Raw genomic sequence first — 27,762 nt, forward strand, 5'->3', positions numbered from 1 at the left:
CTGTGGAAAAAGAAGATATCAGTGATGCTGAGAGAGGAATTGGTCGTGTTGACCAAACACAACAGTACTCTTGTGATAAGAAGAAAATTAAAAAAAAAACCAAAACCCACAATAATGGTGGTTAAACATTCAAATGCCTTTGTTAGGTGGGAATTTCTAGAACTGGGAGCAGTAATTACCCTGATTCTGTGGTGCTTTGGAGCTCTCCAGAGTCTAGGCCAAGCAAGGACCTTGTCCCTGTTCCGACACTTGTAGTGATGGTCACCAGCTTGTTGCCAACCAGCCATGTCTTTGTTCTTCCTCCAGCCAACAGAAACTCACCCACAGGAGACCTAGAAACATATCTGTGATGAAGGCAGCTCTCAGACTACAGAGTACAGAGCCTATGCAGGCTGCTGACTTCCTCTGTATAGGAGATGCTGTCTGCTTTCCTCCTTTTCATGGGATTTTTAGCACTCCCCAATCAATGAACATGTTACCCTTCAGGAAAAGGGATGATCTGACTTTAATATCAGTAGACAGTAGCACTACTACTATGATCCTGGACACAGGTTACAGAGAAGTAAGAGTTTGTCTGTGCTATGCATCTCCCCTGGGAACTTTTAACACAACAAAAAAAAGTGCCCTTGATTAGAAGCCAGCTGACGTGATACTCAGCTCCAAAGCAAAGACTGTGACCATCCTGCAACGATGGGGAGCAGGTCAGTGCTCACAAGCAGCATGCCTCCAGGGGCTGCACAACCTTCAGTGCATCCTCTGGACCAATAAGGTGAAACACGAACTTCAAACCAAACCACCCCCTCCCCTGTCACTGACTGTCACCTCTTAGGCACTGCGGTGAAGTTGGAGAAGACATATCGGGCCATCATATCCAGACAAGTCTCAGTGAGTTCCAGATGGAGATTTTTTAAGTTGTCATCAGCCTGAGCCATTGAATTTTCATCCGCAGAGCCCAAGCTGGAACTAGTGATGGACGTCTGTATCCGACTGGAAGAGAACATTTCCAGCTGACAGATACCACTGCAAAATGTTCGTCCCCGTCACCCAGCAGACACTACGATGCAGAACCACCTGTGATACATGCATGTGCCCCAACAGAGAAGTGCCAGACAGTAAACCCAGGACATAAAGTATTTTTGGATCACCCTCATGTTGTGCTTTCTAGATTTTTACTAGAGAACATGTATTTTATCTTCAGACTGAGAAACATTTAAATGACCATCAGCTAAGCCAGGCCAGTGCTCTCAGATGCCGGGTGGCCCATGGGCAAGCACACTGAGTGAGCAGTGAGTGCAGCACCATGCTTGGAACCCACTACTCCACAGTGAGGGCAAGCATCCTGTGACATAAGCAACCTGCAGAGTTCCCCAGGCTGTGTGCTGCCCATAAGCCACAAACTGCATCTTTCTAGACTTGACTTTTTAACGTTGTGGTTTCCTTTTCACTCTGTTGCAGCTCTTTCATATAGTGATTTTTTTTCTCCAGGCTAATTCAATTGATACATAAGATTGAAAGTCATTTGAAAGAGAAAAGAATTGCACTCTGAACAAGATGTTGGCAGAAGATCAGAGAGCTGCAATTTACATAGAAACAGAAGAGAAAAAAATCACCTAATAATTTAATGAAGACATCAGAGAATTAAGTGCCAGAATTACAATCACAATCCAGCTATGTCAGCACGTTTATCTTGACTGACACATCATCAAAAGCTCAAATACAAGCAGTGAAGTTCTGTGGACAGGAATCCTTATGGATCGAGGCACAAAACTTCAGGCTCAGGTTTCCATCTGATGTGTTATGGACAGCAATTTAACACTCAAGGGAAATGATCCAGAAATAGGTTTAGAAACCTAGCATAAGCCACTTCATCTTTCATGGGAGAAAATCAACTTCTGTGATCAAAACTTGTGTTCTTTAGCAATGAAAACAATAGTTTTGTATTGGCTAAGTGTTATAAGTGTACAGTTCACCTTTAACTGCTCTATGGAGAAACAAATAAAAAGCTTTTTATGACCTCGTACTCTGGTTAAAGTACTTCTATCAGCTCTGTGTCAAACAAATCCCAAACCCAGAACTATTGCTCTCAGTTTGGGAGGAGGGCCTGTAAATCAGTTAGCAGAGTACCAAAAGCCCCTCCTGTGGCATCACCACTTTGAAAGCTTCAGTGAGTTTAAGCATGATTTTCACTTACTTGCACAGGAAAAAAAAAGAAAGAAAAATGTTGCGTTCTCTCTCCATCACCACCTTTACTTTGCAAATAGAAACATTTGTTCCTAAAGCACCATAGGGAAGGCAGGCACACACAACACAGGGGGTGATGTGACCACCTGACAGCCAGCACTAGGAAGTCCAGAATACCTTCCCAAAAACCAGGCTGTGGCTTAAGACCAGGGTTGTACTGCAGAGTCATGCAAGCATCCCACATGCAAATCCACCCTGCTTCCACCCACCCATGTGGTAAAATGTCCAAGTGCTGAATTGCTCTTGGATTCTCCCCATTTAAAGTGCCTCTACCTGCGGACCACATGTTCAGACACACTGATGCTGCGGGATCGGAAGGCATCAACTGCAGAGGGTTCTTTCAGTTCTTTCACTGGAGGAGAGTTATTCAAGCCTTGCTTTGCATTTTTGGCTAGTCTTAAACTACTAGGTGGAGAAGCACCAAGCCCCAAAAGAGGTCACAGGAAGGGAGGAAATCATTGTAGGGATGTAGGTTGAAAGGTCACAGGTCACAGGGTCAATATTGGGGGATCCCGGAGGGTGATGTAAAATAAAACAAATGCCAAAAAAGGAAAATAAAAATTAAAATGTACAAACAAGCAGAGCTGAAAGCTTTAAAAAGACAAACCACATTTTGAAAACAAGATTTTAAACGTGCTACAAAACAAATGAAATTAGTACAAGTTAAAACAAAAAAAAGCTGATTGAAATGAGAGTTGGAATACTGAACTGTTAAACAAAGGCAAAAAGCATCAGAACGCTCATCTGGCAAAAATTTCACAAGTCCAAGAAGTTTTGTGCAGTTCAGCCACCTCCTGTTACCCCACCTCACTGCTTCAGGACACCACAAAGATCCCCAGGATCTTAAAATGCTTTGCCAAAATCAGGTAGCAGTACATTCCTCTAAGAGTGACAGGTATCTGTCTGTCCATCTCTATGCTGTTAGGCCTGGCCTGAGTCTGAACTTCAGCTGAACCACAAATATCCCAGGGTCAGAGAGAGGTGTCCCCTGGCCCAGACCCTGAGACACTGGGGGATGCTCAGCCCATGTGAATGAAACTGATGCTTCTCACACAGTGCAGATGGAGGGAGAAGGGAAGCATCCCCTTGGCTGCTGGCTGCATGGTGCTTTTCTGTCCTGCAAGCTATCTTACTGCAGGTGGCACACAGTAACCCACTTGACGTGCAACTGGAACAGAAAGATAACCCTTCATTCCACATGGAGCCAACCACATGTGGGAGGAGACAGCAATTAACATCTAAGAGACACTTCAATCAGTCACAGCTGAGGTGTGTGCCTTCCTGACTCTAATCTGGACACAACAGCTGGTCCAACAGTTCACATCACTGTTCATAAAATACAGAGACTCACTTAACGATCCTGATCATCATTTATTTGCTGTCCTTTCAGTGAATGATTACATTTCAGACAGCCACTTGGATGGATTAGAATTTATTTCTCCTACTCCTCCTCCCAGCTATCCCTGACAGAGATTTTGGCCACAACTGGAGATGTAATCACAGAGAACATAAGTTCATATTGAGCTTTTCACCTACACCAACATCATGCGCCTCAGCAGCTGTGGTAACTGTACAGATCTTCATCTCTGTCAACAAACAGCACCTTAGCTAGAGCACAGAAATGCTTATTCTTAGGGGTTACAGGGCAAAAGCCAAGCACACAAGGTTTCTGAAGCAAGGGAACATATCTACTCAAAGTTATTTGTTCCCTCATTTGACCAGCATCCAAACTGAGACTCAGAGGCATCACCGTCATTCTGGTGTTTCAATTGCTGCCTGAGCTCACACTGCTTAGCAGACATTTCTGGGGAAGTGATCCAGCAGTGTTAGGGAAAACCTTTAGATACAGTAGTATTCCAACCTGATTGAATTTAACAGGTTTTTGGGAGGAAAAAAAAAAAAAGATTAGTTGAAATTCTAATTTGAGAGACGATTGTCAAAAGTCTTCTCTTCCAAATTTCTGAATGAAAGAAGAGGAGATGGGAGAGATGAAACACAAAACAGGGTTTACAGCTATAGCATTAGGGAAGGGGTGGTGTTTCTTCATTGCAAGACACTCACTGAGCCTTGCAGTTAAAGTAGAGGCACTTTCCCCAGGGTTCAAATGCCACTGAATGCTTACTGCACATTAACACTGAAGCAAGTTAAGTGAACCAATTTAGGTATGTCCTCCAGGTAAAAGGACACTGGAGAAATCTTAAATGCCTTAGAATCATAGAAGCATGGAGTAACCCAAATTGGAAGGGATCCACAATGCCTTCCAAGCAATATTCTTCCATTCTTGCATGTGTTACTTTGAAAGACCACCAGCAGGGAACATTCTGAATTCTGAAGATATCAAGCTTTGCTTCAAATTGACATTCTGGTTTCAAAATTCAAATAAAATAACAGGTCATTCACACATGCACAAGGCAGCTGTCTGCCTTTGGTCATTTAGTCACATACAATGACATCCCCATGGAAAAACACAGGTTTTGCTATCTCAATTTATACTAATCACAATAATTTCCCGGGCAATCATTTACAGCAGTCATTGCCAATCAGTTATTAAAAGAAGTTAATGCTATAAATATAAATACGGTTCATTATTACTTCTGGTATTTCCCTTCTCTTCCCTGATAGCATTGTACCTGAAGGAAGTGTTGCTTTTCAAAAACTAGCAATAAAGAAATTCATACTTTACTGTAAAAACTTACAGAACAGACAGTGACACTTTCATATGTACTATCAGACTGCCAGCTTGGTTTGATTTCAACTTCTTACCAACCTCAATTTGTCTTTTACCATTTCCCTAAAGAGGTTTACTTGGCTTGCTTAAATGCAGTCAGATTTCGGATAACTAGACAGTCTCCTTCAGAATAAACTCAGGGAAGGGTGTGAGCACTATACAAGGAACACAGGACCCTGCTGGAATTCTAACATCATTTACCTTTTTGGCCTCTCATTGAGGCTTGTACTACGAGCCCTGAAACTGTCCTTCTCAGGCGTGTCATCAAAGGAGAGCAGCACATTGGAGCGCAAACCCTGTCAATCAAGACAAACAGATACAAGTTTGAATGAGTAGGGCTTAAAGCTGAAAGACTGCAATCACAGGCACAAGAACTCGCTTATCGTTTTGAAAAAGATGTTCAGAAGGAAAGGTATCATTTTCTGTCTTCATACAGGACCATTATACTTCTTGAACCAGTATAAATCACCATTTTTATTGCATGCTGTTTGATTCAGTAGTATTCATTACCTTTGTAATATAAGGAACAAAGTCCTTTCGGAAGGGAAGGCGACACCGAATGAACCACATAGCTATCACATGGTGGGCCAGGCAAACAATGTACTGGTTAAACCTAAAACAGCAAAAACCACAGTTCAGTGTTGCAATATGACATCATCCCAGAACTGAACACTGGGACTTATCTGTCTAAGAAACACAATTGTTCCTTTAAGTTTAATTTAAAAAGAAAAGCAGACTTCTATTTAAGAAAAACTGACTTTGTGTCCCAGAATGCATGTGAATAAGGTCCACCTTCAGAAAAGGCTCAGAGATACCAAAATGAGCAATATCCCATAAATAATCTTGACATGAGCACTACAAAAAAGCCTGTCTTATCCTCTTCGATTTACAGATGAGGAAGGGGAAGAAGGAGATTTGCCACAAGCTTACTTGGAAGGGTTTGTGTACGGCAGGGAGATGGCAAACACACTGGCATACTGCTCTGCAGCGAAGTTCCTGTAGAGATGAGGCAGCCTTGCTAGAGCTAGAACAGTTCAAAGAAGAAAACCAACACAGGTGAGTTCTGAACATGAGCTCTTCAATACCAGAATTCAGCTTAATTTGTATTGTTTTGTTTCTTTTAAGTCATCAGCTGACAGAGAAGTTAACATCATGTTTAACATCACAGTAATTTCATGCTGCTGAAAGTCATGAACAAGGGAGGGAGAGCAGCTTTCTATTTCCCACTACTGTACAGCTGCACTGTAAGCATGTGCAAGTGTCTCAAAAACAGTTAACAAATGAGATAATCAAACATTTACATATTTTGAGGATGCTGAAAAGATATCACCAAAAAAAATAAACCCTTACAGCATGATGCATCTGACTAATGCAATCAAAACAGTCACACTCAAGTCTAAACATTTACAACTAGAAGATCAAACACAGAAGAACCTTATAACTTACTTGAAAGAAATTCTAAGAGAGGGATTGCCATATTGGCTGTAGCAGATATGTGGGTTAATTTGACTATTAAGACAGGAAGAGCCTTTATGATGATGTCAGGCATCTCAACACTGCAGACAGAGAGTGCCACAACGCACTGGTTTGCACAGCGATAAATAAGACCGTGTTCCAGGCAGTACACTATTTCACGCTAGAAAACAACAGGGAAAAAAAAAGAAAAAAGTCACAATAAAGAGAAAACCTGTGACATCCTACCTCCTGACTCCAGTTAGCATTTCAGAATAACTTATAAGGCATCACTACTGCAGTGCCTGCATGACACACACCATTCAAAACGCACTGACACAGAACCCTAAGAAATGTTGCTCATCTTCTAGGCCAAAATCTTTTGATGGAACTTTAACCAGATAGAAATTTCAGAAATTATTACTTAACAAACAAGGAGATGTACCAGAGCCTTCTTACAGAAAATACTGTGTCTTTCTGTTCAGTTTTTACATTTACCAGGGTCTTCCAGCAGTAGGTAAAGTCACCCAACAGTGTGTGAGCAGCGGAACAAGAATGAACGGCCAATGGTAAAGTCAGCTGATCAGACAGTGACTGCTGCACAAAGTTAGGAAAGCAAAAAAGAAAATGCTCTACTGTAGAGGCCCAGGCCCTGTTCCCACCACATTCTCTGTCTTTTCCTGTACCTGTTTAGCTTTGTCCAGATAATTATGGTAAGATATCAATGCTGTCAGTACTGGAACTACAGCCAGATGCAGATCGGTGCGAGAAAAGCCTTCTGGGGTATTATGGAGCCTGTCAGTTGTCTTCTTATCTGTGAGCTGAGGAATCACACATTAAGTCAGAATATCTTACATCAAGAATGCATCAAGAATAAAAGGCAGTTGAAAGGCAGGGCCCATAACTCCTTTTGCATGTGGATACATATACAGTACATGCATAGAGAAGAAAAACACTAATTACAAAACACCTAAAACAACCCCCCCAAAAAAGAGAAGGTGAGCAAGGACTGGCAACAGGCATGACAGTCTTGTAAACACTAGACTGAAGCAAAACAACAAAGCAAAAAAGTGATGAGTAAACTAAGGATCTGTTAATTATACTTCTATAGGGTGAGTGGAATTACCATGTAGCTCAGTGCAGATGCCAGAAGGTCTATGTTACAAGGAGAGGTTAAGAATAGCACTTTATAGCGGAGGGATTCTGGTAGCTTGTTGAGGACCAACTTCAACACCTTCCAGTCTGTCTCCTGGAAAGAAAGAAAAGGTTTGGGAGGAAAATTTTTGGATGATTTTCATTCAGTTTGAAAGTAAGAGCTATCACATTTCAGACAGCATGCCATTTCCTAGGCAGATGTTGTCTTGGCATGGCAGCTGCACAAAAAGAAATGACATTTAGCTGTTGCACATTATTTCCTGTCTCTCACCCAGCTCTAGGTGCAATACTGGCACTACATGCTGAAAGAAGACTTGTACCCAGACTAAACAGAGCTCAACCACATAGAGGCAGAGTTCAACTCTCCCCTAACTGCTAGTACAAATTAGCCCCAAAGCAAGACACTCTCTCAGAGTGCAGCTCTATCCAAACCCAACATTAATGAGCAATTTTCATTTACAGTTCCAAATGCCCTTTCAGAAATAGGATGAATTCTTTCATTTGTTCAACAAACACATTTTTGCCCTTGTCCAATGTGATGCAGCATGCAATGAAAGCCTTGCTGAATTTCTGGAGAGCTGAACTGGTGCTCCCACTGGTGGTTGTAAAGTTGCACAATTACATACAGATGTCCATGAAGGAGGACTTAAGTATTGTTTTTCAGGCACTGTTTAGATATGAAGGGATAGTGCTCTCTATCCAGACCTTTTAAAAGCTGTCGTATTTCACACAAAGATGACAACTGTAGTTAAGAGTAGACATACTTGTTTCAAACACTGCAGAAGGACACCAAAGACCATCGAGTAAGGCAAATGTCCTATCCGAATGGTGCTGTTCTGGGAAGGCACACTGGGACTTCCTGAAGGTGGAGAGAGTGTACCAGCAGGCTTTTTCTCAGAAGCCCTCTTCTCTGCTTCTCTATAACATAGGAAGGAAGAAAAATAACATAAGGTAAACTTAAGGACAGAAGACTGGGAATTTTTGAGATGTATCTTTTGTGGTATGTTTCACAAAAAACATCAGAACAAGCCATAAAACTAAGACAGATCTGTACAAATAATTGAATCAAAGCTTAATATCAGAACTGGTTCCAGGCAGGAAACTGCAAGCATATTTGTTAAGTTTTGTGATGGGAACAGAAATGTCTGAGATCGAGGGCTCTAAGGAGCTCAGCATTTTTAGCTGGGACCATTCTAAGCTGTAACTATAACTGTCTTGTAATAGATTCATCAGCATTTGGATGATTCAGACAAACTGGAAATAGATGATTATATTCATGCAAGAATGTAGAATAGTTCTGAAAATGGCATTTGCTAAACGCTATGAGAAACCTACACAAAATCACACAGACAGTAAGGGCTGAACCTCACTGCTCCATCCTTGTTAGAAAGGCCAAGACGGTGGAGCGAGTCAGCTCGAAGCATCAAGAGGAAATCAAATACCTGCAACAGAGAAGACACTGAAGTAACTGAAAACTCAGGCCAGTGGAATATTCTCCCAACTCCCACCTGCAGGTATAGACACAAGGATTTTTTCCAGGTGCTGTGGCTAGTTCTGTACACATACTAGCCAAGAAACAATTTTGACAATCTCTTCAGAGCTTCTGACAAGCTCTACAGAACATATTTCCCACCTGCATCCCAAGGTTCCCAGAGACAGAGTGCATGGGTTACTGTTCATACCTGCAATCTGATGCTGCTAGCGACAGCAAGGCTGTACGCATACGTATAGTGGCGCTGGATGTGGTGGATCAGCATCTCGTACACACGCATGGCATGGCTGGAAGGTAAGCTGTAGAGTTTTGTCTACAGAGGAACAGAAACACAATCTAAAGGCAGACTGACACTAGTTATTCAGAAATGTGTATCTGCACTGAGAACTCAAGAACAACGTCGCTAATTCTGGCTCCTGAAACCAAGATAAAAGGACATTTCTGATCAGAACTGCTGCAGACTCCAGAACAAAAACTGACTTCTGCTGTGTTCAGATCAACTAGCTCTTCACAGCTGCTTAAAACGCATCCTAGGACATACTATCCAAACACGATTCAAGGTTACAAGCCACTCCCCTTCTGCTACAATTTATGAACACATCTGCCCTCCACGCATGAAAATGCACTCGTATGTGCTGTAGACTGCAAATAAGAGAAAATAAAACATCTAGCAAATGGCCACAAAATACTCAAAAACCAACCAGAAGAGTTAAATATTAAGTGGATAAAAACAAAGGAAGAGCATTTAATAACAGAATAGTTATCTAAAAAAGCTAGAGACAGGTAGAAGTCTACTTGGAAGAGGATCAGTTTAATGCTCTGCCAGATTTACCTGAAGAATTATTAGAAGTCCAAGAACTGCTGTCTTCACGTCCTCCAAAGAAGCTGAATATGATAGCAAATCCCTCTCTTCCAGTTCAGATGGAGATGAGAGAGAATGTGCAGCCACCTGTTTAAAAACAAAAAAAAAGCAAAATACTTTAGATCTACAACACAGATCTGCTGTAATTCAATCCTGGAAGGTCAAACAAGACTATAGCAAGTTATCTTTGCCAGAAATTCTGCAAGCCCTGTCATGTAGCTTGGATGAGTGTTGATAGGGCTTTTCAAGTTCCATTCCACTCCCTGCTCCATCTCTGCATCCCACAGAACCCAGTGATTTTACAGTACCCCACTGACCCATGCATGTGATGACATTCACCAGTTGGTCTGAGCCACAGCAGGAGGATCTGGATAAAGCTGTTGTGACACCACTGACAGTTGACCAAACTCTACCTCACCTTTTCTATGATATCAAGCAAGCTGTTAAAGTGATGTGTGTTGCAGCCTTCAGCAAGGTCTACAAGCAGCTGTGTGGCAAGTTTTCGAACTTGATGGTCTTTGTCCTCTGGAATGTGAGCCAGCTGAGAGATCACAACCAAGTTTATCAGCTCTTCCTGCAAGGGAACAGACTTGAATAAGCCTGGACATTTTGCTGTCAGTTTTTAAATCAGCATGTTAAAGAGACAAGCAGCTATAAAAAGAACACTGGTATCAAGCTTGATCCTCAACTGTTACATGCCTTGATCTTTCCTCTTCCCTCCAGCTAAGCATTTCTGTTTCCCCCTTCAAAATATTTATGGCTTTTTGCTGAACTCAGACTCAGTGTTGGGCTTTTCATCTATCCTACAGATGACATCAACAGTCTATTTGAGCCTGGGCTAAGAGAATTTTATGACTTGGTTTCTTAACAGGCAGGAAACATACAACAGCATCAAGTTTTCATAAATCTTAAAAAAAAAAAACCAAGAAGCACCTCTGCCCCTTCCTGTCCTCTGACACACTCTGGGTACATTCCAGGGAGCTGAAGACATCCCCAGAGCTCTTGAGCAAATTCATTTTCAGACAGTTTCTATATAGGATGGCAACTGGAAGCACCAAGACAAGTCAATCTGCTCATGTCAGATCCTGCCCAGACCTCACATTTCCACAAAGCTTTTATATCAACTCTGTGCCTCTCAGAACAATTCTGTTTTTCCAAAACAAAATGTATATGGAATCAGTGACTTTAAAACAGGGAAAGGAATCCACAAGCAAGGATGTCCTCAAAACATTTCACAGCACTGCACACCGCAAGTTGCACAGACCTCTGTTTGGATAAGGGCAATTAAAAGGCAATTCCTCCTACGTGTCAAATTGAAAGCACAATTCTGCACACTCTTCAGTGGCAGAGACAACAGTATAAAACCTGTCACACCAAAGCCTTTCCCACCCCTTAATATCGCACATGTAATCATCAGAAACTGATAAACACACACCTCATAGAACTGTCTGTTAATACTCAGTACAAAGGACAAGACATCCAGAACTTTAATACGAACAGCACTACGACTTTCATTCCTAAAATAGGAAGAGCAAATTCAAGATGAGTAAAATAAAGTTGCTGCTATTTAGGGGAGGGGGGAAGAGGATAAAAAAGGAAAGTAAAACTAAGATAAACTAAGAAACTTTTTGAGTCAGAGCAATAAACATTAGAGATCAGTTAATGTCTCACAGATTCAAGAACAACTGGAAACTAGAATCCCAATTCAGCTTTCTCTTACAATTCAGCTTTTACTTCTACTGAAGACCTGTAAATGCATTTTTTCCACTTCCAGACCAAACTAGGAAGTTCTGAAGGGCAAGCGCTCCAGTGAGCAAATTCAAAACCAAACATGCAGCAGAGAGAAAGTTCTACTCTTCAGCAATATTTCACAAATGAGAGATAAGTTTTCTTTATTACTACATACTGGTATTTTAAGAGCATAAAAATACTTCTAGGAGTGCCAATTCAAAAAACATATTACTTTAATACCAGACTACCACATACAATCATGAGGCTTAACAGCCAAAGTCTTGTTTGCTGTCAGAACTACAAAGTGTTGTGCAGTAGAGCATGTAACTGCCTATGTGAAGTGGAATAGCACCAACCAATGGTAACAAAGGACAGAGGGAAAAAAGGGACATAGCTCAGTGGAAAGTTTTTCTTTTGCTAAACAAATCCTTTCACGTACTGTGCCCAGGAACTACTGCACTTCTTAGTGGTCATTCGCTAACATTAGAACTTGAGAAAACAAAATCACTTAACACAAAAAGGTGGCAAGAAACATTTGAAAGTACCTTGTATTCATAAAGTTATGATTTCATACCTGAAGAATCTCTCCATTAACATCTGCAGGTTGTGAATCCAGCCATCTTTGGCAGGATGAATGGATTGAGCTCTGTATGCTATCAAGTTTAATACAGAAGATTCCTTTCATGGAAAGATCAAGAATTTTTTTTTAGTGTATAAGCAAAAACAACACATTCATTTTTGTCTTCCCTCTAAGAACAAGGTTCATGCGAATGTTAAGTCCTTGCTGAGGTTTTCTAACTACTTGCTATTTCAGGACTCACTGTTCTCAACTGTAACAAGTAAAGAAACAGTTTCAACTGACCATAAAGAAAGAAGCCATCAGTAAAAGTCTTACCGGTCTCTGATCAGCACATCTTTCCACCAGCTCAAAAAACCTCTCTTCAGAACCATGAAATTCATTCTGGTCACAGAGTTCTTCTACTGTAGTCAAAAGATCATGTACAATGGATTTAAGTTCTTGGCTCTCTAAACTCTGAAACAGAAATAAAAACATTCCTAAAAGACTTCCACTTTACCAGAAGATATCAACTGTCAACAAATGGAAAACTCAGCTGACAAGCACTGTGTCAAGAAGTGGGACAAACCTTCATTTGACTTCAAAGGTCACTGAAGTGTACAAACGAGATCAATTTACAAAAATATTTATGGCAAGGTCTTTCAATTGAAAGTGCATCACACAGGCTCAACACTTACCTGCAGCTGCTGCAGTAATCGCTCCATGATGTCCAAGAGGATATCCCAGGTTACAGCTTGCAGTTCCTTCCCATACTTCTTGATTAGACGGGTGATGGACAGAACTATCTCATAAGATACAACTGCATTGGGACATGTCATGGCCTGAAATACAAAGTGTTTCAGTCAGTTAACCACTGGAAAACAGCAGTCAGAAGCCCTCTTGAATTCTCAAATGAAACATGCCTTACTCATTACAAAGTTAGCCTGAAGGCCTGTCTAAATGCAGCCAAGTCTATACACACAAAGGCCAAAGCAAAGAACTGTTTTATGAAGTGCAGTTACGCCCTCCTGCAAGCAGCTGTAGATCAGCTGCCAAATTCAGCCCTATCCTAAAGGAGTAGGCTTCTGAGGTTTTAAAGCTTTAAAACTTCTTGATTCACTTGAATGAGAAAATTTTAAGGGAGCTCTGAAGACAATGCCCCTCAGATTTATGCACCATGCATTAGGAAGACAGCAAGTTTTTGCACTCTGGACAACAGATATTGAAATGTTCCAGAAGGAAGCTTCAGTTTTAAACCTAAAATCTCTGTTGTTTTATTCTTCCCTTATACATCACCTAGCACATCCAATTCATATCTTTCAGCCCTGCAAAGACCTCTTCGATGAAGGGGATCACAATTTTGTTCTACATTTGTACAGGTCAGACACACATCTGATTAAATACTTCCTCCAGCATCCCATCCTACCTTGAGGAATGAAGGTAGCACTGAAGTTGGGGAATTCTTGAGTGAGTTGAGGCGATGAGCACCCCACAGAGCCATCCCAACAAAGAATACTGCTCCTCTCAGCAGTGCTGCATCTGCCATGTAAGCTCTAAAAACAGATGTGAGGAAAGTCTTAGACCACGCTTAGATTATTTTAGGGCATAAGGCTCAATAGCAGTACAAACTGTTATAACACTAATTTCCAGCAGCCACACATCAGAGCACTGTAAAGCAGTTTATAAACACAAAATCTAGAGAACTTTTTAGTATGATTTTATTTTTAAATGAAAGAAAATTAAATTCAGAAAAGCTGAAAAATGAGTATTCTGGCAGATTTATAAGGAAGAGGATTCACTTCTAAGGACCAGAACTCTCAGCCTGCTCTACTGAGGTAAGTGGCTCAATGGGACTTCTACAGAATTACCAGGGTTTTGATACACATCCTCTTTACCTGTCTTCCATGATCCTGCACATGTTGTAGATTGCACTGTGTCCCAGATGAGTTCCCAAAAGGTTGCGCATGAGCTGGAAATTCAAAGAAAACACTTAAATATCCAATTGTTATGACATGACCCTAAACATGCACTCATCTGGTCAATCGTAACTGCTTATGGAAAGAAAATGTGTTCCATGCCATTTCCATGCCACAACAGAGAAGGCAGCCTGCCACATCAGCTGAAAGCACAGGTTAGTCACATGGAAATGACGGAATTTACACTACGTGATGAGCCCTTAATGCTTGAAACAATTAATTTACTTCTAAAAACAACCTGAAAATTATGACATATGTTCACAAGCAAGCAGCTCTTCACCTGCAAGGAAGGAACAGTGAACTCATTAACAGTTCTGACCTTCCAGCAAGGCTCACAGAGTTCCTTCACATTGATGGTACGGCACAGAGTGATGATAAATACTGGCAGGTTCTCCGAGGGCAGACAGTTATAGCAAACCACAGCATCTAAAACTTGCAAAGAAATCTTTGAGAAAGAGAAAGATAACATTGTTATACACATCCCTAGGAATAACACAGGTCAAATCCTAGGCTGACAGACCCAGGAAATCTTCTGGAAGTTAAAAAAGATGAAGATATGGTTTTTTTCTTTCTTTTTTTTTTTTTTTATATATATAGAAAGTAATCAATAAAAAGCACTGTTAAAAAAACTGATTTGCTTAACAGATTTATGCATGCTCTACTTCTTTTGGAAAAAAATAGTATTGGTGTAAGAGATATTTTTGCTTATAAACACTTCATAACATTGTATTAACTCTATTCTGAGATAAGAATAAACTGGGAAGAGAGTCTGACTTTGTTTGTAACAGATATGGTTTCAAAGAATTTCAAAGTACTGAAGCAAACTCAAATTACTGACCTCTATGTCCACAGATGATGAAGTCTGAATACACAAGATGCATATCTTGCTGTTAAGAAAGAACATTTAATTATAATTGTTTGCTTGATGTGATTTTCAGCAAATTACAAAGAGCTAAAACAGAAAAGTCAATTGGCATGTTATTTCCCTTATCACTCTCCCTACTTTGGCACTTTTTAAAACATTCCTAAAGACACTGAACAGTATAACCTTTTATAAACAGCTTAAAGTTGCACTTGAGTAACCCCATTAAGCCTTTGTTAATAAAAGAGCAAACAAAGACTAAGCACTGTAGTTGGGTTCATCACATGAAATAGGGAAAGTATATGCAACATTTTAAACTAAAATGGACCTAAACATTGTAAGAAAATGAAATATTTATCAAAAATGTCAGATATGACCCAGAACAGAATAGATTCAGATCTGATTAAAAAGATTCCACTTCTCTGTATATTAATCTGAAGCTGTGCCTTGTAATAAGCCAAGAATAAACAATTAGAGGGTAAAAATAAACTTACTGGACCATGTCAGCTACATAGTCTTCCAGATAGCAGCTGTTGAATTTCACCAGGTTCACTAAAACTAAAAGGAACTCTGAAGACAAACCAACATCCATCCATTGTAGCACAAAGTCAGCTAAAGGGAGAAAACAAATCATTACAATCAGCTTTCTGTCCAGAAGAGTTATTTCTACTACCTTTATCTCACATTGCTGGATGCATGTCCCTTGGCTTATCATAGGCAAATGTTAAAGGAATGAAGATAATACTCACCTAACTCTTCTTCTAAGTAAGTGATGTATCGTCCATTCTCTGTTAGAGCCTTAAACACTTCAAGCCGTTCATGCAAGTCCTCATTGGAGGGATAGTCCTTAATAACCTTAAAAATATGTGCTCTAAGGATCCCTAATCTCTCACCCTTAGGAAAAAGAAGAACGGGGTTGAGGGGGAAGAAGGTGGAGAAATAACAGTGTCACTAAAGAAAAAGAAGCCCTGGACCTGATTAAAATCTGTAACAATAAACTTGATGCTTGAAATTACTTTATTTTTCCACAGGCTACAAAAATAACTCAGTCACTACTGGCTGCCAGCAATTGCCCAGGACTTCTCAATCTGTTCTAACATTTCTTTACCAGCATTCAGGGCTTGAAGGCTATTTTGACCAGCACCACACAGACAGCCTCTTATACACAAAGCAACCCACAGAAACTGCATCTGACAGCATGGCCATGAGAGCATTTATAAAACAAAATGAAACAGAATTGATGCTTACTCTTTTCCTAAGCATCTACCACTGCCTTTACAAGATACTGCAAAATAGGACTTTGGGCCAACATGATCTTATGTTTGAATAGCACACTGTGACATCTGAAGAATTCACAGCATGCTTAACTAGGCCAAGCTAGGAAAGTATCTCACTCAGAACTTCTTGCATACGTGACAAGCTGAAACATCAAAAACTGCTGCAGATTAGGACTAGCACATCTGGACAAAGGCCGTATAAAATTTGCTACATTATGCCTGAATTTAAATTAAAACACCAAAATAAGAAATGTGGAAAGTTGTAAGAAAAGGCTGCCCAATAGTTTTTCACATTCATTCTCTACACAAATCCAGTTTAAGTATAGTTTTTTGCCATAGTTTGTTTTCACCTGTCCTTGAACGATTGACTTCAGGAGATGAAGAACAGCATGCCTGGCTTCAGCTGGGCGCTCTGGCTGAAGCATATCAGCTACCACCTTCCATATTGCTTCCACTGCATGCTGAAAACAAACGTGAGAGGCAGTAAAAGAAAAGGTAAGCTTCTTCTGGGAACTTCACCCAGCAGGCCAGCCATTAATTATTGCAAGTTAATAAACAAGAATCTCTGGGAATTTTCATGTCCAGAGGTCTCCTCGCTGAGGGACACTCCCACCTGCCAGTCATAAGCTCAGGTGAAGCACATGAGACACCAGTTCCTGTCCTGTGTGACAGCCTGCACCTCAGTCACTCAAGTTCTTCATTCATATAACATTTGTGAAGAAATGTTCACCCAAACACAAGGTGAGTTCAAAATTAATTGGAAGTTGCTCAGTAACAGGCCAGGAAGCCAGCAAACACCATGCCTCTGCAGGATTAACATCATCTCCTGTTAAATGTCCTGACTGGGCCTATATACTCACACCATTATCCTTCCATTTCACACAGGAAGCCTGTCAGCTACATGTTCTCCTCCAAAACTGGTAGGTTGGACAAGACTAATTTCCTTGGCATGTGGGCCACCTTACTACAGGCTCAGACAGCACAAAATGTAGCTTCTGAGATTAGCAATTTGAAAAGGCAGTCTGAACTACAGGAACCTCCTACAATGGCTCAGAGATGTTTACATTTTATGCTTCAAATACTCACTGAACACTTTGAAACTTACCTCTTCAATTTTTTTTGTTTTTGCCACTTCACAGATTTGGCTGATTGCTCGTATCCTATTACTTAATCCACATTCTATGCTCAGTTCCTGGAACGAAATGCAGAAATAAGCCAACAGTTTATCTTTCTAGAAACTGTTATCCATTTCTCAAAGGGGTACATGGGCTGTTAAAAAAGGAATTAAGACATTTGCCCACAATGATCTAACTATTAGTCATCATCACTGGAGCTTTTCAGGAATTTCTCCAAAAACATTTTTGCATGAGCACATGATGATTCGTCAAAACTAGAACTTTCCCAGACCTGGAGCCAAGCAGCTTTGCACCTCCAGGACAGAACAACTCATTTTCTTCAGAAAAGTTAATTCTCTGGCTTTGACACTCATCCAGTACATAGAAGGCAGGGAAAAGATGGACACAAGTCTCTCCCCAGCTTCCAGCAGGTAGAAGCTCAGTTGCTTCAGCAAAGACAAGAAGAGAACCTGATCGCTTTCCCCCTTGAACGTGTCCTCTCTGTTTGCCAACTATTCTGTTTGACACAATAGGCCAATTACTGGAATCATTTGAGGGTTTTTTTCCACGAAAATGTAAGTTTTTCATGAAACAGAAATAGTTTCAAGCTTGCACTACGTGCTGTCATATAAACTTCATCAAGCTCAGACTATCAATGCAAAGCAACTTATTTTGACAAAACAGCCTGTAATCTGCCAGAGAATAACACCATCTTATAAAACATCTCAGAACTATTTGAATAATTCTAGTAGAATAATTTTATATATATAAGTATATATATATAATTTTATATATATAACTATTTATATATATAACTATTTATATATAAATAGTTGAATAGTAGAATAATTCTAATTCTAACTCCACAAATTTTATATCCATTACACTCAAGAGTGAATAGAGATATAAGGTAAAAATGCAAGAACACATTGCCACAAAGAAGGCAGAACAACTGACTGAGAGCCCTCTGCTTTCCCAGGCAATCCAGACTATGCCCATTTCTCACACCTTGAGTATTTCTGCAGTGATGATGAACTCCGTTTGCTTGCCCTCTGATGACTTTGAACTTCCCCGGGATGTTCCCAGCCCCAAGAGATTCTTGAACTTCTCCTTCAGCCCAGAATCCTTGCTTTGAGGCTTTGCCATTGCTGACAAGAAAGCAGCACCGAGCCCCTGCAAACACAGAGCAGTGACTGTTCAGAGAAGCCCAGGCAGAATCTCTAAGCATGAAAACACCACTAACAGCCTTCACAATGCAGCATTTACAAACAGCTCTGTTGTTCCAAGCTGTTTACAGAGAGAAGCTCAATGCCAAGGACAGCACTGAGCTGCCCGGGGCTGACAGCACTGAGTAACCATTTGCAGGGAGCCCTGAGTGACCAATACCACCACACCCTGCACATGGCAACCTCCATTTTAACATCACTGAACTGAATTTTGAAGCACAGAGATGCACACTTTGAGGCAGGTATGAGCCAAAGCTCTTGCTTTCTTTGCCCACAGGTGCCGTATCTCTGGAGGTGCTCCAGGCCAGGCTGCATGGGGCCCTGGTCTGATCTGCTGGGGACAAGCAGCCCACAGCACGAGTGGGGCTGGGGAGGCTCTGGTGGCCTTTCCAATGCAACCATTCCGGGATTCCATTACTCCCAACCCAAAAGCAAAGCGTGCATCTCCTTCAACCGGTGATATTCCAAAATTCCGTGACAAGCACGCAGCATTGTAACACAAACGTTAACCACGACGGCTTTCAAGACAGCGGGGCACCCTACCCTCCAAGGGTCACCCCAACACCCCGCCCCCCACGCCAGGGGACACAGCACAGGCCCCAGAGCAGCCCCGCGGCCACCCAAACCCACAGCAGCCCACACCCCAACCGCTCCCAGGCACCCCGGAGTCCCACGGCAGCCATAGGCCGCAGCCCCACGCCTGGGGCCGCTCACCCTCCGCAGGCCCAGCCCCGCCGCCCCGGCCCCGCTCCGCGCCGCGCCGGCCCCGCCTCCGGAGGAAGTCCCTCCTGGCACTTCCGGTGCCTTCTCCGTCGCGGGGCATTCTGGGATTGGTAGTCCCGGATGTCCCGGGGCTGCCGCCATGTGCGCGGCTGTGCCTGGTGGGCGGGCAGCTCGGCGGTTCGGAGCCGCGACCGCAGGTACGGGGCGGGGATAGGGGTTGCGGTTGGGGCTAGGACCAGCACCGGGTCCGATCCCGTCGTGGAAGGGGGCGGAGTCTGGGCAAGTTCAAAGCAGCGTCCCCGGTGGGGCTGCTGAGATGGATGAGTCCTGGAGGGTTGTTATCTGTATGCGGGGGCCTGCTTTGATCTGATAAGGTGCTCGTAATTTTAGCTGATGCCCGCACAAGTACTGCTGCTGGTTTGAGGTTGTGGGGAAGGAGCATCTAGTGCAGGGCAGGCGATGGAATCTGACAGTAAGTGTTGGCTTCAGGCATGAACATCCCCCTCCTGCAGGGAGCCGGGTTCCCGGTGCAGCCCCGAGGTGTAGCAGGAGGACGAGGAGGGTCCCTGTTGCCTATGAAGCTGAACCCAGGCCGGAGTCCCCCAGCCCCAAATGGGAGCCAGAGAACTGGCGGCAGCAGCTGGAGCGCATCCGGGAGATGAGGAGGCACCGAGATGCTCCCGTGGATGAGATGGGAGTGGATAAATGCTATGACGCCAGTGCACCACCACAGGTAACAGCATCCTGGGAGCACCACCAGGCTCCATAGTTCTGGTTTGGGAACCTCCATAACAGCAGAATTAATACAGAGTGTATCCAGGTGTATCTAGGCTCCAGGCAGGGATCAGTTCTGCAGGAGGTTATGGCACAGGTACGCATGGGAGGGAGCTGGCTTATCCCGCAGGCAGAGAAGAGCCAGCAGTTCATTGTCCTGTGCCCAACTCTGCCTTCAGACACTCCTTGTGATGTGATTCTGGATTCTGTGCTCCCATCCAGACCATTCTCACTAGCAAACACGGCTGTGAAATGCACTTGTCCTCTGGACAAACTGAAGAGTTACCAGCTGGGAGTTACTAGCTTGAAACAGGAGCAGAGGCTGAGGCAAAGATGAGATGACTTGGAGTGGGAACCTCAAAAACATATTAGGGCTGTACTTTCAGGGCTGGGTGGCAGGGTGTGAAGGCATGTCCCTTCTTTCTGTAAAAGTCCATGCAGGAGTCCAAGGAAGATACTCACCAAGATGGCTCTGTGACACAGAGGAAAAACATTTCAGGGAGAAGCTGAGAGAGCTGTGGAAAACTTTCCAACCTGCTGTTGTGCTCTTAGGACAACACAGAAGTGCAGATTGACGTCCTGCCTTCTTGCAGCCCTCCTTTAAGGGGATGCTGGTTGAAAGGCAGGGATCTGCTGGGATGGCAGTGTGCTCCCCCATCATGGGAATGAAATGGGGGAGTGGAGCATTTGGATCATATTAAAAACAAAGCAAGGCAAGGACATGGTGCAGGGCTGTGCTGTCTGCGTGCTGGGCATGGGGATGCAGAGGAAACCCACAGACTGTCTCGGCAGTGTGCTGAGTGGGAGAGTCCAGAAGAACCTTCTCAGAGCCTTTTGGTGTCTCCCTTCCCCCAGGTTATGCGTTACCAAGTTCTGCTGGCGCTGATGCTTTCCAGCCAGACCAAGGATCAGGTGACATCAGCTGCCATGCTGCGCCTGAGGCAGCGTGGCCTCACGGTTGACAGCATTTTGCAGATGGATGATGTGACGCTCGGGCAAATCATTTATCCTGTAGGATTCTGGAGGGTGAGTGCAGGATTGATGTTGTGTGCATTAACCTCCTCCACCTTCCTCCATTCGCATGTGGAGACTCATGTCTAGGACTGCTCAGAAGCCCAGAAGTGGGACACAAGGTGGCTTGGCCTTTGCAGGCTGTGTCTCGTGGCCAGTACCTGTGCAGAAAGCAAGTGCTGGAGGCAGAAGGTGGGTGTGAATCAGCCCTGCATCTGAGACTGCCTGCCAGCCGGTGTTCAGCCTTTATTCCGTGCCCTGTGGTGATCTTTTCCCTGGAGTCAAGTTAAAGGCTGTATTTTTATGCTGTTCTTTGTGATTTGTATTCACTGCAGGATTGTTTGCTGCAGTGCCTGCAGAGTGCAGAGGAGGTTAGAACTAATCAGCTTTCAGCATTTTGCTTTCAGGAAGAAATCAAAGACCTCTGTCACCTCTCTGCAAACTCCAGTACTTGGCCTCACACATAACCCACACTGAGGAGTGGAATGTTTTTTTCTGTTTGTTTCTTTCCCCTGTATTGGAGGGCAGCTCATCTTTTCTGCTTTTCCCTTTGATTTTTCTAGAATAAGGTGAAGTACATAAAGCAGACAACAGCCATCCTGAAGCAGAAGTACGGGGGTGACATACCAAGCACTGTGGAGGAGCTGGTGAAGCTGCCAGGAGTTGGGCCCAAAATGGCCCATTTGGCCATGAACATTGCCTGGAACAGCGTGTCTGGGATAGGTAGGTTGAACTGTGTTTTCCACATTTCTCTCTTCCTGAATCCTGCATGATCCATCCTTGGACAGAGAGGGCTCATTGCAAGCTTTCTGCCCCAAGGAGCTTAATAACATCACTTTAGTTTAGTCATATGCAGAGTGTATGTTGTACTTAGATGGGTGCAGGGTGCAACCACTCAAAGTAGATGTATTGCTAGGATTTAAGCATGGACCCATTTAGTGTTTTGCCCAAAATCTGAAGCAAAAATGGCCAAGTACAGTCGCTCCCTCCTCTCAGATGCTGGTAAGCAGAACAAATGTTGCTTAATTGGGTAGGCATCCAAAAAGATGTGCTAGTAAAATAAAACTTTGGAATCTCATTGGTGTCAAGTGAAAGAGAATTGGGGATAACTGTGTGATTTGCAGATAATTTTAGGGTGTCCCGAGAAGCTGTTAAGCAGGTAGAAATGTGTCTTAGTCTCCACTGTCAGTTGCTTGGAATATTGTGGTTCAAGATGCACTGTAGAAAGAAAGGGCTGCCCTGCACAGCCAGCAGATGGGGCTGGAAGATCAGCACAACCGCAGGACCCTGGGGACAGATTAATATTCCAAGTGTATTTGCTGCTTAATGGAGGGCCCTGGGAAAGCCAGTAGTGGTGCCACCTGATGAATGACTGCCACAGCCCAAGGTCAGTGCGGGCAGCAGCTGACCCCTGCAGCCCCACTGGTGACTGTCAGCTGTGCAAAATGTGGCTCTTGTGCGAGAACTCAGCAGTGTTCAGGGTCTGTTGTTCTCTCCCTGTTGTGGGGGAGGGAAGTCCAGTGGGAGCCAAACTAGCCAACTGTTTTCCAAATAATTGCCTGTTCAGTTTTGATTTAGGAGGCAAGGCTTAGTCTTCCTGTTTACAGCAATTTCCTGGGTTTTGCCCAATTAGCCACAGAGACAGGTTTATCTCTACTGATCTAACAATAATATACTTTGCATTCTGAGCTTTTTAGCTCAAAGCACTTTATAAACATTTGTTTAAACCTCACAAACCCTCTTGTGTTAGTAGGTATTATGAAATGTGTTTTCCATCTGGGTAAACTGAGGGGCAGAGATTGCAACTTGCGTAACAGCAGCTGAAACACCCAGAGGAAGAGAACCTGGGACAGGCTGCCCTGTGCCTGCTAGATCAGAGTGCGGAAACCTTTGTAGGAAGGCTGTGTAAGATCATGTCAGTGTGTTGCTAGCTGTGTGGTATGAGATACCCACCCTGTCTGCTTTTGGCTCTGAGCGCAGGAAGAAACCAATGTGTTTGTTCTGTGGGTGAGCCTCCCCTTCTGTTTCACCTGCCTTATTCCTGCAAGGCTACAAAGGAAGCTTATTTCAGCTTATCACTGTACCTGGCTGACTGTGACAGGCAGTCCTGGCTGTGCTCTCTCTGTTCAGGCATTTTTGTCTCCCACCTAAACTCTGGGCTCTCACTTCCTAGCTGTGGACACCCACGTGCACAGGATCACAAACAGGCTGAAGTGGGTGAAGAAGGAGACCAGATACCCTGAGGAAACTCGGGTAGCACTGGAGGACTGGCTGCCCAGGTGAGGTGTGAGCCCCCCAGGCTCCTTCTGCCTTGTGCTAGTCAGGGAAGCCACATCTGCACACAATCCTATTGCATTTACAGTGACTGCAGTGTGGATCTCTTTTTTATGTACAGAGCTGTCTGCAGATGTCTCTTTTCTCTCAGGGTGTTTCAGCAGCATCTCAACTACTGAGTGGTTTCTTTGCTATCAGATGTGTCAGTCAACACTAGTTCAGGAAGGTACCTGGAGGCCTTGATACCACGCTCTTTTCTAGGCAAACTTAGAATGATGTAAGCCAGGTGCTTTTCAATGTGGGACCTTGCTGAGCTGAATGGCCATAGCAGTAGCAGGCCATGGTTGGATTCTGGACTTCAGTGATGCTTAACCTTCAGTATCAAGTACCAAGTAGAGCATTCTAATATCACATCTCCACATCTGACACCTGCCTCAGCACAAGGAAATGACCACATGTGCTTTGCGTGACTGTCCTTCCACATCCCCCACACTTCAGAGGGATCAAGATGGGTTAGGGCTGTTCTTAAGCCTCCAGGTGGCTTGGGAAGCCAAGAGGGAAGCAGTAGGCAAAAAGTATCTGTGTAAAAGCATGGGCTGCTTAACCCCCCTAAGCAGCTGCACTGAAAAGCTCACTCTCTCACTGCAGGGATCTCTGGAGGGAGATAAACTGGCTCTTGGTGGGCTTTGGCCAGCAGACCTGCCTGCCTGTGAATCCTCGCTGCAAAGAATGCCTCAATCAAGACATTTGCCCTGCTGCCAAGAGATGCTGAGAAACCATTCTGGCTTCCTAGGGCAACGGAGCCACTTCAGCCCAGAGTCAAGCAGTAGGAATGCTGTGCTTTGCACAGGGCTGACTGTGTGACTGCAGGGAAACAGGACACTGCTGCAGCCAGCCCAGCATCTCTGGGGAGGGGCAGCTACTGTTGGTGGCTGGGCTCTCCAGGGGAAAAAGGGTCTTTCAAAGCATAATAGTCCTCCTGTGTCAGTGCTGCCAGTTCCAACCCGTGTGAATGCTTGAGTGTGTGCCCCAGCAGCACAGCAGGCTGTGCAGTGTCAGGAACAGCTGGAGATGCAAGACTTGCTGCTGCTTGTAAATACATGTTGAATAAAGGTGGTGGGTTATTTTTTCTACCTGAGGTTTGCTAGCATCTCTGTAGCACAGGGCAAGGGAAGAAGAGTACTGATGGCCTCACCAAAGTGAGGACCCACAGCAACCAGCCCTGCCAGCTGAGAGCAGGAAGCTAAGTTGCCTGGCCCTGGCAGTGAGAACCATGGTTTGTAAGGTCCAGCTGGAGATGTCACAAGCCAGGGTCAGATGCAGCCACAGTCTGAACAAGTAACCTTTGAGTTCTGCTCACAGAGGAGCCTGGGGGAAGGCAGAGAATGGCAGAAGGTAACAAGGCAGCTTCACTCTTTGAATGTGCGAACGGTTTCCAGTAGCTGCAGGATCCAGGTTAGTGTGTACCTCAGAAGCTGACAGCAGGGCCACCACCACCATACATGTTTTGTTCTTCAAAGAAAGGGCAGCACTGACTTCACTGCAGAGCTACAAAGGGACAATTTCAGCTACACCTGAAACAGGCAAGGGAGGAGGCAAAGTTTTTAATGTGCTAAAGAAAGCAGTACTACCACCCTCAAGTTCCCCCCGAATGAGCGGATGAGCAAATAAGTGGTACATGGGAAAACAAAGTTTATTACTGACATTACAGTGTATATTATGTTTTTACAATACAGCTAACAGCCTTACATTTTATTGATTTTTTTTCCAAGTTAAATGTACAGGAACTGAATAATTACTACTGAGCTACAAGATGTCAGAAATACGATAAGTGCTTTAACCAGGAGCAATTTCCATGGAATAAGCAGAGATTAAGATTTCAAAATCTTATCAGTATGCATTTGCACACCTGATTTCTTTTGATCTGCTTTCAGAACTACACGTTCTTTTTCCTCCCCCCTTAGCTACAGTGGTCCAGTCTTGTATGAGAAGTGTGGTATTTACAAATGAGTCTTCGCTCTTGACGTACATCGTAGATTAAGTTCTTGGTGTAGTGGGAGTGCTCTGCCCTGCACAGAGGAGCACTGTGGGGTTTGGCTATGCAGGCACTGGGAACAATGTGCATACCGTGAAAATGTGGGGCTCCTTCAGTACTTTCTTAGTTCTTATAGAAGCAAATATTTCAGGGACTAAAAAGAGAGGAGCTAATCGTCTTTGAAGTGGGGCAGGGAAGAGGCCTCTAGCTAATGGCAGAGTCCTGGAGGGGAGGAAAAGTCTTCCCTTATCCTGAGCTGTCATCCTGCTTCCAGTCTTGTTCCAGTAGTCTAACACCTGCACCAGACCCTCTTCATTTTTTTCCCCAACCTATTCAGCCCATCAACAGTTTGCACCTTCGTAAAAGAGAACTCCTCTCCTTCACCCCTGAGGGTTCTGTGCTCCCTCCAGCCAGCAGCCAAACACTGGCCCTGTGCTGCAGCCAGGAGAGCAGCACGTGGTATAAGGCACCTTTTAGTTCAGTGTTTAGGAAACACAGAGCCATGGCAATATCCATAGTGCACTGACTAACCCAAAGGCCTCTACCTTGTAATAAAACAGCTCTGGGGAATAACAGAGCAAAGTTGCAGCCAAGTCTTTTCTTTAGAAGAGTCATCAACACCCAACTTATTGCTGCCATTTGCATTCAGCTGGGGAACAGGGCTTTACCAGATGCCCAGTCCCTCTCCACTGCTGCATGACCAGCACAAAGTGGGGCTCAGGGCTGCCAGGGGGAGCAGACCCAACAGGCAGACCCTCTCCGGTACGCTACATTCCATTTTCCTCCTTCATAGCCAAAGGCAAGCAATAAAGAGCTTAAAATAATTTAAGCTGTCATGCTTTACATTTGGAGGATTTGAAAACATTCTGGGTATTAAAAGGAGGACACAAAACAAAAGCAATTGCCCGTGACATCAAACCTCTCCTAACCACAGAGTTCACTCCATGGCTGGGGACATGCAGGGGGAGCGGGACCAGGCTCATCATGCTCAGCCCGAGGGCTCCACAATGACACACTCAGCCCTGCAGCATCTCTCACACGGTGCAGGCCACAAGGTTGGTGGCATCTGGTGCCAGGTTTGTGCTGTCTGTGCATCCCGTCTGCAGGGTTGAGAAGTGGAAAAAAGGTTGCCAGGGCCAGGACAGGAGTCGCTGTTGGGGAAGGAAGGTCCCTATGCTAACTGGAACAGATGGGGCTTCATTCGAAACAACAGCAATGAGAATACTTCCATTCCCATAGCAAAGCTAGCAAGTGATTCATGGCCACTGTCAGTTTTCCCATTACGAGGGGCATGCCAGCCCCACACCATGGCAAGGTGCCCTCATCTGCACAGGGGCACAGAGCATCCCACGGGGCTCAGCCTGGGACACCTGCAGACCCAGAATACCCCAAATAAAAAACAGTAACAAAAGCCTAAATAACACAGGTAAGAAACATGAGTGAAACTCTTCCAGTCCTTTCTCAGCAGGAACAGGGACAGCGGGAAGCCAACCAGGCTGAATGCGAGCAAGGAAAGGAGCTTTGGTCACATTTGTCTTATGAGAATCACTGGTGAGTAACAATAATAATAACAATAATAATAATAACAATAAAAAAAAGGACTTTAAAATACGCTTCATAAAAGCAACCAGTGAAGAGCAGAGCACAAAGCATCTCACGTGGACACTGCAGGAGAACTGTGGGCACCTCCGAACGTCCAGGCAGGGCAGCGAGCACTGCCTCCAGCAGGGCTCAGAAATTACTGAAGATCTCCCTCTTCTTGTTCCAGTCCATCTGCGGAGCCCTCTTCTTCACTCTCTTGGCCCGCACCTTCTCCTTGGCCTCAGCTGCTGTGGGGCTCAGGCTCAGCCCACTCTCCTCAAAGGGGTCCCTCTTCTCTGAGTCTCCATCCTGCAGGGAGGGATGGGATGGATCAGTGGATGACCTTACTGGAAGTGTTGCTCTGGCTGTTGGAACCACCAAGCAGCATCCAAGCCTTGTGCACCCAAGGCTCCGTTAATGTCAAAGGATGAGAACGTGGTCTCTGGGCACCTTACCTAGCACTTAGTCTGAACAAGGCTGGGAAATCAATACAGTAATTACCCTGGCTATTAGCAGGGGATTGGAACTGGATGATCTGCGAAGTCTTATCCAACCTACCCATTCTATATTCTGTGTCACCACAATGCCACCAATGCTCCTGCCCTATGCAGTCTATGGTTTAACCAGCACAGGAGCTGCAAGGCCACAGAGTTCATCCCTACATTGCAGCCAGTGGCTCCTGCCTGCCCTG

At 44.0% G+C, this 27,762-nt stretch overlaps 3 protein-coding genes across 10 annotated transcripts in view; 1 reads left to right on the forward strand and 2 right to left on the reverse strand.

Moving 5' to 3' along the window:
- TSC2 (TSC complex subunit 2) overlaps nucleotides 1–19,418 on the reverse strand; it is a 30,718-nt gene extending 11,300 nt beyond the window's left edge. For 3 of the 7 annotated variants that reach the window (XM_065732696.1, XM_065732694.1, XM_065732701.1), the window contains exons 1-28: nucleotides 19,388–19,418; nucleotides 18,456–18,620; nucleotides 17,438–17,524; nucleotides 16,683–16,793; nucleotides 15,805–15,949; nucleotides 15,550–15,667; nucleotides 15,032–15,080; nucleotides 14,513–14,638; nucleotides 14,113–14,186; nucleotides 13,644–13,770; nucleotides 12,916–13,059; nucleotides 12,557–12,694; nucleotides 12,236–12,339; nucleotides 11,366–11,447; nucleotides 10,349–10,504; nucleotides 9,901–10,017; nucleotides 9,259–9,381; nucleotides 8,912–9,018; nucleotides 8,341–8,494; nucleotides 7,548–7,670; nucleotides 7,108–7,242; nucleotides 6,416–6,605; nucleotides 5,900–5,993; nucleotides 5,480–5,582; nucleotides 5,171–5,265; nucleotides 2,515–2,646; nucleotides 823–987; nucleotides 180–332 (exon numbers count right to left, since the gene is read on the reverse strand). In XM_065732696.1, coding sequence (XP_065588768.1) covers nucleotides 180–332; nucleotides 823–987; nucleotides 2,515–2,646; nucleotides 5,171–5,265; nucleotides 5,480–5,582; nucleotides 5,900–5,993; nucleotides 6,416–6,605; nucleotides 7,108–7,242; nucleotides 7,548–7,670; nucleotides 8,341–8,494; nucleotides 8,912–9,018; nucleotides 9,259–9,381; nucleotides 9,901–10,017; nucleotides 10,349–10,504; nucleotides 11,366–11,447; nucleotides 12,236–12,339; nucleotides 12,557–12,694; nucleotides 12,916–13,059; nucleotides 13,644–13,770; nucleotides 14,113–14,186; nucleotides 14,513–14,638; nucleotides 15,032–15,080; nucleotides 15,550–15,667; nucleotides 15,805–15,949; nucleotides 16,683–16,793; nucleotides 17,438–17,524; nucleotides 18,456–18,593 — 3,290 coding nt within the window. In that variant the 5' untranslated portion in view covers nucleotides 18,594–18,620; nucleotides 19,388–19,418. The remainder of the gene's footprint in view (nucleotides 1–179; nucleotides 333–822; nucleotides 988–2,514; nucleotides 2,647–5,170; nucleotides 5,266–5,479; nucleotides 5,583–5,899; nucleotides 5,994–6,415; nucleotides 6,606–7,107; nucleotides 7,243–7,547; nucleotides 7,671–8,340; nucleotides 8,495–8,911; nucleotides 9,019–9,258; nucleotides 9,382–9,900; nucleotides 10,018–10,348; nucleotides 10,505–11,365; nucleotides 11,448–12,235; nucleotides 12,340–12,556; nucleotides 12,695–12,915; nucleotides 13,060–13,643; nucleotides 13,771–14,112; nucleotides 14,187–14,512; nucleotides 14,639–15,031; nucleotides 15,081–15,549; nucleotides 15,668–15,804; nucleotides 15,950–16,682; nucleotides 16,794–17,437; nucleotides 17,525–18,455; nucleotides 18,621–19,387) is intronic. The other 4 variants (XM_065732698.1, XM_065732695.1, XM_065732700.1 and 1 more) reach the window with 2 other exon arrangements.
- A 117-nt stretch (nucleotides 19,419–19,535) lies between these two features.
- Nucleotides 19,536–24,588, forward strand: NTHL1 (nth like DNA glycosylase 1). Of its 2 annotated transcripts, none has more exons than XM_065732703.1 (6): nucleotides 19,536–19,593; nucleotides 19,909–20,129; nucleotides 21,026–21,196; nucleotides 21,745–21,904; nucleotides 23,355–23,460; nucleotides 24,104–24,588. In XM_065732703.1, exons 1-6 carry the CDS (start codon nucleotides 19,536–19,538, stop codon nucleotides 24,225–24,227), a joined length of 840 nt encoding a protein of 279 aa, XP_065588775.1. In that variant the 3' UTR covers nucleotides 24,228–24,588. The 2 variants fall into 2 exon arrangements, with proteins under 2 accessions (XP_065588775.1, XP_065588776.1); XM_065732704.1 differs by lacking the exon at nucleotides 19,536–19,593 and adding an exon at nucleotides 19,664–19,720 and having other exon boundaries at nucleotides 19,913–20,129.
- Nucleotides 24,589–25,130: 542 nt separating this feature from the next.
- NHERF2 (NHERF family PDZ scaffold protein 2) overlaps nucleotides 25,131–27,762 on the reverse strand; it is a 28,361-nt gene continuing 25,729 nt past the window's right edge. Inside the window, exon 7 of the mRNA XM_065732702.1 lies at nucleotides 25,131–27,380. Coding sequence (XP_065588774.1) covers nucleotides 27,222–27,380 — 159 coding nt within the window. The 3' untranslated portion in view covers nucleotides 25,131–27,221. The remainder of the gene's footprint in view (nucleotides 27,381–27,762) is intronic.

This window comes from Cyrtonyx montezumae, unplaced genomic scaffold (assembly GCF_038088225.1).
Source record: "Cyrtonyx montezumae isolate F1298 unplaced genomic scaffold, pur_monq_1.0 scaffold_16, whole genome shotgun sequence".
NCBI classification, from domain to species: domain Eukaryota; kingdom Metazoa; phylum Chordata; class Aves; order Galliformes; family Odontophoridae; genus Cyrtonyx; species Cyrtonyx montezumae.

Bases quoted from the DNA above. Each gene is read 5' to 3' on its own strand.
- NTHL1 (XM_065732703.1), top strand. From the start codon at position 19,536: ATGTGCGCGGCTGTGCCTGGTGGGCGGGCAGCTCGGCGGTTCGGAGCC. The intron at 19,594-19,908 runs GTACGGGGCGGG...CCCCTCCTGCAG, and splicing joins GTTCGGAGCCGCGACCGCAG to GGAGCCGGGTTCCCGGTGCA. The intron at 23,461-24,103 runs GTGAGGTGTGAG...CTCTCACTGCAG, and splicing joins CTGGAGGACTGGCTGCCCAG to GGATCTCTGGAGGGAGATAA.